Source organism: Xiphophorus hellerii, chromosome 16 (assembly GCF_003331165.1).
Source record: "Xiphophorus hellerii strain 12219 chromosome 16, Xiphophorus_hellerii-4.1, whole genome shotgun sequence".
In the NCBI taxonomy this organism is placed as follows: domain Eukaryota; kingdom Metazoa; phylum Chordata; class Actinopteri; order Cyprinodontiformes; family Poeciliidae; genus Xiphophorus; species Xiphophorus hellerii.
In genome coordinates, this window is record NC_045687.1 from 7,267,585 (window position 1) to 7,278,435 (window position 10,851).

Sequence of the window (10,851 nt, forward strand, 5' to 3'; positions counted from 1 at the left end):
AACTTTATAATCAGTCAGTTTTACTCATTTAAAGTGTAGATCTAAAGATTGTAAAATCTTAGTAGTTAAACATTTAAATATAAATTTAGATTTCATATTGTTAGCAAAATGCTACAGGTGGAGTGTGACCGTTTTTACGGCGACTGCATTTAACTTCTGCATTTCTGTATTTTAAGTGTTGTGGATGTTTTTTTTTTCATATTATCTGTTCTGTTCAACTAAATTAAAAAAATAAACACACTTTTCTGGAAAAAAAAGATTTTATTAGTACTTTTAAAAAGAGAAACTTCAAAACATTTGAATGGTGGAACATCGTACAATTAGGTTAATTTAGCAAATTTTGTTTGTATTTCTCGGCAGAATGTATAGCAAGTAAAACCAAAACCTAATACTCAAAAATGCAGATGACTTTCTATTGAGAGTTGTGCAGAATTATGAAGCATTTATCAGATGATGGCTGCTGGAATAAAAGTTGCATACTTTTTTATTACTTAAAGGGTGATCATGTCAAATCCTAACCAAAGTATGACACTTTGAAAAGAATTTCCTAAAGGTAGAACATTGTTTCAGCATAGGTACATCGTGTTTAAGGTTTCTCTGAATCACCTTAAATTAGTGTAAATGTATTCATTTTAGAATTTTAAGAGAAAGTCTTTACTAAGAATCTGACAAACATGATATTAACATATTAGGAGATTTTGTTAAGAAGCACACATTTCTAGCTTTTACTTCCCATTCTTTTAAGTATTTTTTTTTTTTGCAAATCAAGCTTCTTTTTTTAAAGCAAAAAAATAAAAGTCCTTTCTTTTGATTTTATCTTTTACGTTCACCTTTTTGTGTACGTTTCTTCTCTTTCTCTTTTCTGTCTTGTTTTGCTAGTTTGTCCTTCTCTCGTTGCATTTTGTCCATTTCTTTCTTCTTCTGAGCATCTTCCCGAGCCTGGTCACGCTTTTGCTTCTGTCTGTTCAGCACTTCCTCCACGTTGGTGTTCCTGAACAGGGCTGATGCCAACAGTGAAGGAATTTTAAAACTCATCGCTTTTTATGTGTAACCACTTTGGAGACATAAATAACTGGGAAAAGCATAGTGAAAGGCTGGTAACACATCTAAGCAAAGACATGTTCATATGCTAAATTTAAGGGATTTGTGGTAAAAGAGGTAAAAATAGTTATGAAGGATACATTTATTACTTCCAGGAGCATCAATTCCAGTTGGTGGCTCCCCTTCTTCAGCTTCAGTGCTTTAGTCAAGGAAAAGGTTCACATCTGAAATGCAACTGGTCTGGAGACAAAAACCCCCCAAAAAAACATCTGCCTCCCTCTTTACATGATTATACTTAGACCGTATGTTTGTACCATCAAAAATGTCAGTAAGCAAAGACAAAGATATAAAACACATTCAAGGATATTCTTCTTCATCCGTCACATTAGCGTATTGAGCAAGAAGGGCCTCTTTTCTCTTTTTCGACTCCTTAGTCACCTCTTTCTGTTTCACCACAATTTGAGCCTGTTTTTCTATCATGCTGGCAATGGCCTGGACCTCGGCTAAGAAAAATGAAAAGAACAGAAATAGTTACAATGCCAGTAACCTTTGTTCAGTCACTGTCAGGACAGTACACGTAACTTGTATGATGGCAACTGATGGGAGTTGAAGACCTTGAATAAAATGTATAAGTACTGATTATTATTAGAATAATCAGTAGTTAAGCAAATCTGAATAATCAATAAGATTTCTTGTACATTACTCTTTAAAATTCCTTTCCATCTTCTGAAGCAAAGATTTGATGAATTCTAAAGGACAAACTCAATGGAGCAGAGTTTGTCTGCCAAACATTTTGGCTTGATTTCATACAACTTCATTTAGTATTTATACCTGTAAATGTTGGTATTTTACTTCATTTTGATACCTTTTTTTTTTTTGTAAAACTACAATATGAAAATTTGGGGTTGAATATTTCAGGTTCCCTACATGCCCAGTAATATGTTTCAGCTGAAACATATTATTAGGACGGTAGAAATTGTAAAATATTGAAGAAAAAGCAGTGAGGAAAATGTTATTACCAAGATTATTCAACCAGTGTCTACTTTTACCAGACGAGTTGTTGGATTATCGAATCAAATCATTCTGTATACCGTCATCGGTGTTTTGTCTGGCAGCCAATCGGTTGCAACACTCCTTCCAGTGACTGATAATCTGCTTGCAGACCTCTTCTATGGTATCTTCATCCTTAACACATTAGGAAAGGGGACAGTGACGGATTGATAAAACGGATAAAGCATTTTGATCATGAAACTTAGTAAACATTTATCATTGTAATCACTAACTTAAATGAACTTCAGCCTGAGTGGGACAGTTATCAAACAACCGTAATATAAATCTATAACAAGTAAAGATAATTTTAAAACCGAAAAACAAAATTCTGTAATTCTTGTCAGAACAAACTACACTTTTAGTTAGCTGAAATAAATATTGGGTGGAGTTTAGTTTAGCAAATTAGTAAAACTAATCTCTGTGAGTTAATCAGCCGCTGAATAAGGATACATGGCTAAATTTAACGCTGACATCAGCACTACAGGACTTAAAGCCAGCCGACCGAGAGAAGACAGACAGAAGCAGATGTGAAGACAGCCTTGGTGAACGAGCGACACATTGCTTGAATATTTACCAGAAAAGCGGACAAAATTCCCTGAAGCGCATCTTCTTTTTCCTCGTCGCTCTCCTCTTCCTTTAGTATTCCTAAAATATATGCACCGTACACCTCACGGTCAACTTCTAACAAGTCCAGTCGGTCGTTGAGCCAGCTTTCAAACTCCCCGGCGTCTCCCATGGGCGCCGCCATCTTGGCGCTTTGAGGTCCTACCTTTCCAACAGTTGCCCTAACTCAGTGCCTGTTTAAAAAAATGCAAAGTCAATGATCGAATGAAAGAATGCACATGATTATCGTCTGAGCAGAGGTGGGTAGAGTTTCGAGAAATTAGCGAGAATCGCGAATTAGAAATCAGAAGAAATAGCACTCCTTCATACGGCAGACAATTATGGCCACTGAAATAAAAATATTCTTCTTCAATCTCAAAATTCAGACTTTTTTACGTGAAAATAAAGCAGAATTTTGACGCACAACTGTGACTTTCATCTCAAATTAAATATCACAGTTCTGACTTTTTAAAATCAGAATTAATGTCACAATTCTGAAACTACAGTCAGAATTATTTTTTTGTTCCATTGACCCTACATCTTCTATGGAAGAGGATTAGGGCCACCGGAAAAAAAAGTTCTGATTTTAAAGTCAGAATTCTGACTCTAAAGTCAGAACCCTTTTTTTTTCGGTTGCCCTAATCCTCTTCCGTAATCTTCTGTCATTTCAATTTCACTTAAATAATGGTTGTATATTTGAAAACAACACTAAAGCATAGAGCAGAAGTGAACTAAGCAATTTTATTGTATGTTATAATTATAACCATTCATTTTATTAAATCTAGGACTTTAAAACATTTTTCAATAACTGATGTTATTTCAGGCATTTTATTTGAGGGCTGGTTTGAACTGTTGGAAATAATCTTGTTGGTTCTAAAGTACCAGTATATATATTATTATTATAAATTTTTAAATGGATTATTCCTTGTTCATAGGAGCCTCTTTAGGCCTGACTGATTAATAAGCCAGAGTTGAGTGATTTAACTAAATGATAGATGGAATGTGTACTTCAGGGTAATCAGGATTAAATATAATCATACCGTATGCAAAATTAAAGTAATCAAATGCGATATAAAAATATACTGAAGTCATTACAGCCTTATTTAATGGCATAATTACTGTCAGCTTTTATGCTTCTTTTTTCCCTCTTTTTGCCATGTTTGGATTTGAGCCTTTTAAGTAAAGGCTAAGTAGTATAGCCCATTTTTGAAGAAATTATCGAAAAGAAAAAAAAAATATTCAGGATAAATGTCCGATTGTCCCACATTTCCCTGAAGTAAAAAAAAAATATATATATTTATAGTATCATAATCTCAGAATAATACAAATATATAACATTTTATTTATTTTACCTGAATAATTGAGAGCCTCAATAATTGGGCTGTTTTTTTAATGTAATGAAAACTGTTGAAAAATGTAGTTTGCAATATTATTATTACTATACATATTTTGCTTGATAATGTTTGCCTGTAGTTATTTTATTTTATTTTTTCATACTTGTGACAAATATTTTTCTAAATTCATATTGTTGTGTATAGTGAATTCTTTTCTGGAATGCTACTCAAATTGTGACCACTAGGTGGAAGTAAAAGAATTATCTACTCCTGTGTTCTGACAGAAAAAGTTACCTTAAGATTTAACCCGGTAGTTTTGACCTTACTAATCGTGTGTCATTTGTGTTGCTCTGTGCATGTACACCAGAGTCTGTTTTGCTACAATGGAACTGTACACAGAGTCGTGACACCGAAAAAAATTCCCTGTCAGATGTGAATTCTCTTTCATTTGACAATGAAACAACAGAAAACACCTCCCAGCTGATTGAGGATCTGAAACACAGTTTCCATGTGAATGGGCGGATTTTGCTTTGTGCAGGGAGTTTGTTCTGAGGTGCTTATTAGTTACTTCACTGCTACAAATTAAACCCCTAACATGGGCTTTTTCACACACAAAACCATGCAGACACAGCCTTTCCTGCTGCTCCTTCATAATAGAGCACACGCCGCTTATATTGCAGTAATGAAGTATAAAGTTTCTGAGATGCTAGAAGGAGGCTCCCAGGTGGAACTATAATCTCTATTTTAGTGCACAACTTTCAGATCCTTGCAGGCCACACAGTTAAGCTGAAATATTTGTTTCTATGAGCATTTTTAAAAAAGTTGAACTTATAATGGCTATATTTGATAATACAGTATCAACTTAAAAGGCAGCAATCTTATAAGTTTGTAAGAAGTGCTTAGTTCTATTTTCTTCTTAGTTCTATTTTGCTAAATAGTAAAGTATTTTTGAACTCTTCTGAGCATGAGTGAACTTACTATCAGACAAAGATATCTAACACAATAGATACAAATTCAGGTTTCAAAAGAAGATTTTATTTAAAAGTGAAAAAGTCTATCCAAACCAACTGGGCAATATGTGAAAAGATCTAACTCCTTATATGGAATGATTAATATTCCCTGTCTGCTATCAAGAGATTGCAGTAACCAATTGATCCAAGAGTTTTTGTCCTCCCTTCTCTGTGGAATTGCTTTAATTTAGTAGCATTCAAGGGCTTTCAAGCATTAAAGGCCAGTTTGAATTCATACCACACTAGTAGGAGTTTATTCCAGACTTTGACAAGGCCAAACCAAAACCTCCATTTAGCTTTGACTGAGCCGTTCAGAAGTGTACTTGTTGGGCTTAGGTTCCCAAGCTGCTAGAGAGCAGAAACCATAATTCAGTCCTGAAGAAGCAATGCAACTTCAGACCAAACACTACCACCACTGTGTTTGAAGGTTAATATTATGTTTTTCTTTTCCTGGATTTCTGGGTTAGTTTAATGCCAGATATAACTGGCATATAACTGTTGTTAAAATTGTACACAGGATAATTTTCTCTTGGGAGTCATCGAGATGTTTTGTTGGAAACATTTATCCAGGTTATCTTTGTCTAATCACAAAATTTGTCCAATGATCTGAGACATTTAAGTGAAACAAAAACAAGCAAAAACTGAATAATTCTTTGCAGTAACTACCAAAAAGCATTTCCTTTTAATAAAGTGGCGCATTAGTGAGCGGGAAACTGCCATTGAAGCAGGCTGCCGTTGCCATATTTCCAGCTCAGAGGTCCAGGGACGATGAATAATGCCATTGCCTCTCATAGTAGTGTGTAGCTTTAGGACGTCTGTCCTATTTATACTGAGGGGCTGTAGATTGATGCGAAATGACGATTGCCGCGAGGCGGCTGAGTGGGTGGGGATCCACATGCTCTGTTCCACAGGCAACCCTCTACTTGTATACACGCATACATGCACACATAGATGCACGCTTGTCTTCATGTCCCAGTGCCACCAGGCTTAGAAGAGCCCTACAGACTCGATGTGCAATGTCCTCTCTCTGTCAACATATCCTCTATCCCAGCGCTAATATGACAGAATATAAGCAGAGCCCAGAACAACCAGGCAGTGCGTAGAAGTAAAAAATAGCATGTGTATTGGGCATGTTTCCTCCTCTTCCCAGGCTAGAGCATTCCTCACACTGTAGTAAAAAATGTACAAGCAACTGTAATCTTTGTCATGGTAGTCAATATGTTGAATAAGCTGTTAAATTGACTTCTGATGACTTATTTTAAAATTTTAAGTCTACATCATTAGTGTACAAAATAATAAGGCGTAGAGATATAATGTATTTTGACAATACACAAGCCTTTAAATCTTTTTACTGTGGCAACAATAGGGCAGATGAAAGCTAGAGGGACAGTTATTTTATTGATCAGTCTAAACTTGTCAAACTTTCTTATTTTGGGTAAGTTGCATGCTGGTTGTATTCAACTGTTTAACATATGAAGAGACCAAAGTAGACATTAGAGATGATGCTCCCTTGACCCAGCTGTGGGTACTGTCATTTTGTGTGTGTTATTAGTTTTCTTACTTCACAAGGCAGACACACGATCAAAGCAAACAACGCCATGACATTATCCTTTGTTTTATTTACCCAGTTATTACACAAAAAATGATCTCCTCAGAAAAATTAAAACCCCCAAGCATTTGTGTTTGGAAAACACTTGCAGATATGCTAATGAGGTCAGAAAATTCACTTGCCTTATAATTGTATTTGCACAAAGATTTTGTTATTTTTTCAACCACTAGCCAAATTGAAACCTGACTTCTTTTGCACTATTCTTTGTTTAAAGTAAACAAACATGACTGTTTACATTGATTGCAGAGCTGTAAAGGCACCAAGTTGTTTTCCTGTTTTCCATTTTAGCTTAAAGAATTAAGCTAAAATGTTTTTACAGTACAATTCACATCAAAATAGTCTGATTCTCCTAAAAAAAATCAGTTAAATAATAAAGTGAATAAATAGAAATGTAGTTGGCCACCAAAATAATTTTTCCACTATTTTCAGATTGTAAATCTATTATTAGTTATCTGTAGCTACTGCCTCCAGATTGAATTTGATATTATTATAAGTGGAAGTACTGGAAAACAAAACAGGATTAATGTGTTAGTTTTCTCTAATCTCTGGACAATGAACAGCATGGACAATTTATGGTCAAATAACAAAATAACCACGCTTGGAAACTCTGGAATTATATGATTTAAAATTCTTATCTAAAAAGTCAAGTAAATATTACAAAATATTGTTTCTTAAGTCTTTTTCTTTAGCAAATACTGCTTCAGTAAATTATCCCTTTTGCAAGTAATACCACATATTGTAAGATGAAGTATAACAAAATGTTCACTTTTTTTTTAGTTTGTTGGGATTTGTCATGAAAACAAATGCAAAGCTCCAAACATTTCCCACTGGATAATTGGTGAAAATATATAGTTTTATCATGCAAGCTACTATTTTTTCGTGTTGGAAAAAGTAACCACCATTTCTCCTGACTTGAGAATTAGAGTAGAAAAGATTAAAGTTACTTATCAGTTCATCAACCTGCAGCCAGAGCAGGTTAACTGGGTTTGATATCATTTCCAGATCCAAGTTACAACTTCAGAGGTAAATGGAAATGAGTATAAATATCCACTAGCGCTTGTTCTCATTGCACTGCTTCAGATCATTGGAGTTTTTGAAATGTTTTCCACAGCGGTTCACTTTCGGGTAACTTCTGTTTGAAGCAAATATCAACATACTTAACCAAATAATCTTTTGGCTGTTTGCACTTACTTACTTTCCTTCAAAGTGAATTCATTCGTATTACCTTATGATTAAGTGGTACCAAAGTTTCTTCCACTAAAGAAGAATTTAGTGGAATTTAGTGGTATTTGTGCTACAGTTTGACAACCATGGTTAGAGAGTATGTGCAAGAGAGTCAGAGTGGGATATACACATGAGGAAAATGTTCTGGCTCATATAAAACAACACAATTATTTGAATGTTTTTTTTAATGTAGTTTCAGTTTTACAGCTATAAATTAGTACAACTAATTTAATTTAATTTGACAACATGCTGTATCACATGAATCCAACCTAATGTTATAACTGAACGCTTGTTAATTGAATCACTGGTATTATTTAATTTGGTATACAAAGTGTGTACTTTGTGCACCAAAATTGTATTGATGTCCTTAACTGAAAGGTTTCAGAATAAACCACAGTATTCCTGCTATGTTTATATATGCACAATTACTGTTTTTTAAATAAATTTGCATAATTTCTAACTTGATTTCTCACCTTTCTGTGAAAGATAAAAAGTCTTTCCCTCGAGATGCCTTACAACATTTTAAGAGTCTCTGCAGCATTAAATGCTAGGGCATAGTTTTGCCGGAGCAGCAAAACTGTGAGGATCTCAGAAGGTAAAAAGATTAACTTGAGCTTATGGCTCAGGGAATAATCTGGTAATTTGTAATGAAGGCTCCTATTAGTGGTTATGCCTGTACCAGGTTGAATATGCTGGTGGTGGGCTACCCACATGTCTCTCTCAGGAGGTATTGTGCTTTCACTCTGCTCATCTAGCTTTTTACTCTAAATTGTAGGCAATTAAAATCCCACCATGTATGTGTGGAGAAAAAGGTAATGAATATGGAATACTAACTCAGAGAAATCCACAGAGACCGCTCCTTGAGTTCTAAGGATTTCTTTTGGCAAATCATTGGGAAGCACAAAGACCATTTGACAGTTTTTTTCCCCTTCTTTTTCCCTCGCTTGGCCTGCATGTGACTCCCCAAATTATGGCCCAGAGGTTTTAAAAATTCAAAACCCGTTCTTTCCAGGTTTCTGAACTTGCATGACCTCTAGCAGTGAGTAGAAACTTTTTTGTCGCAAGTTTGGCACTCTGCCTGACTGACCGTGCCAACTATCTCCACTTCTGAACAGAGCAGGGGGTGATGGAAAGGGTGGGAGGCTGAGAGGATGTGTCTAGACAGCCAAGTGGACGAGGACAAATATTTAGCCATGCCACTTGGGGAGGAGATCCAGGCCTCCTCTCCACACACTCTCAGCCGCAGAATCAGGCCATGTCTCCATCCTGCTCCCTCATCCCGGTTCACGCTCTGTATTCAGGGTCACGGATCTCATTTCTTAGATAATATTTCAAGCTGGTCACAGATGGGGAATTAAATTGAAAACCTGGCTTAGTATGGGGTAAAAAGGATAGATTTTTGGTGGCTTTGCAGAGACTGTGTGGAAAGAAAATGGATACTGTAGATTTAGATTCAGTTAGACAACTTTTAAGGGTTCCCGTGAATGAATGCAGAAAACGCTGACTGAGTTATGAGCTTATTCAAAGCAGAGCAATCCTCAGAGTCATCACTCATTATCCACTTTGACATGCCCGTCACCTTATTTTTAAATGAGTTGTTATGTTTTTGTTGCCAGCTGAATGCAATTTTACCCCTTTCCTTCATGAAACAGCATGAAGATGTTTTTTTTGTTGTTTTTATTTTTTGACAGTACTGTAGGCGTTAACATGCAAGCTCCCCAACATTTTCCCCAAACCCGCTGCCAATCCATGCAAGGTCCCATGGATTTTTCTCCCCGCTTTTTTTCCCCCGCATTTGAATAAGTCTATAATCAGATGAATTGCTGTCAGATCACTGCCTAACAAGGCCGTTCAAATCGAGGTTACTACAGACTCAAGCGAATCGGTGTGTGACGGTTTAGGGTATCACTGCATTGCCATACTGACAATTCCTGTCTATCTTGTCACTGCCCTGTTGCTGTATGCTGACAGAGGGGGAAAGTAAAAGTTGGAGGGAGAGGAGACGGAGAGCGGTGTGGTGAGGCACATGCCACCTTTTCGTTTATGCGTGCTGGTCGCTGCTGGTGCACCTGCCGATGGGCTGTATTTTCCCTGCTCTACTGGTTGTTGTCACTCACCCACACATCAGACGGCGCTGTGCAGTCCCATGCCACCGGTGTTCCTACTTTGTGTACATCATGATCTGTCTCTGTACTCTCCTGTTCTTTATTTGGTCCCTGTGGATACAGCCGGAAAAAAGAGTTTTATTTTTTCTGACTGCAGAGAGGTTAACACACACCACAGAGTGGAGTGCTCAAAAACATTTTTCCCCACACCAATGATCAGTAGAGACAAAAAAAGTGGTGAAACAATTAGCAGAGCCATCAGAACGTCATCAATAATGGATTACTGTTGAACAGAAAATGTCCTATGGTATAGTCATTTGATTATTGATTTTTTTTCAATAGTGAGTGAAACCTCCGTAGATTTTATTATATGATCAGCTAATTGATGTTGAGAGAATTTCTAGAGGAAACATTTTTATAGTGTTTTCGCAGGTCATGGAAGAGGATGGAAGAGGAAAGCAACGTATGGAAAATTATCCATCCATCCATCCAGCTGTCCTGTTCCAAACTCTTTAAAGAACTGCCAGAACTTTTACATCAATACCCAAGACTGAGAACTAGTATTGTGCCAAAAAATAATTTCAAATTGAACATTGATGCACTTTGTTGCTTGGAGTTTCTCTAAAGAGAAAAACATTGTTCCCTTTATGGTAAAATCTTGCAAATATGCCGAAGATACACAGCTTGACACAGACACAATTACATTAAAGGTATGAAATCTGTTATTCATCCGTTGCTCCGTCCTGCTCTTGTTCACTTGCTTTATTTTATAGATACACATTACAGATGCTGTTGTTAGTTAAATGCAAGAACTGGAGAGAAAATAAGTGACAAGGTTCCTATAAAGTTCTCATGTTCCATAGTTATTCTCACAC

General features: G+C 36.1%; 1 protein-coding gene across 2 annotated transcripts; it reads right to left on the reverse strand.

The window, feature by feature from the left end:
* Positions 1–241: 241 nt before the first annotated feature.
* On the reverse strand, positions 242–2,861 carry ccdc43 (coiled-coil domain containing 43). Of its 2 annotated transcripts, none has more exons than XM_032586347.1 (5): positions 2,666–2,861; positions 2,133–2,226; positions 1,412–1,544; positions 1,182–1,237; positions 242–1,001 (listed from the first exon to the last, which is right to left on the reverse strand). In XM_032586347.1, exons 1-5 carry the CDS (start codon positions 2,837–2,839, stop codon positions 814–816), a joined length of 645 nt encoding a protein of 214 aa, XP_032442238.1. In that variant the 5' UTR covers positions 2,840–2,861; the 3' UTR covers positions 242–813. The 2 variants fall into 2 exon arrangements, with proteins under 2 accessions (XP_032442238.1, XP_032442237.1); XM_032586346.1 differs by having other exon boundaries at positions 1,409–1,544.
* Between the last annotated feature and the right edge of the window lie 7,990 nt (positions 2,862–10,851).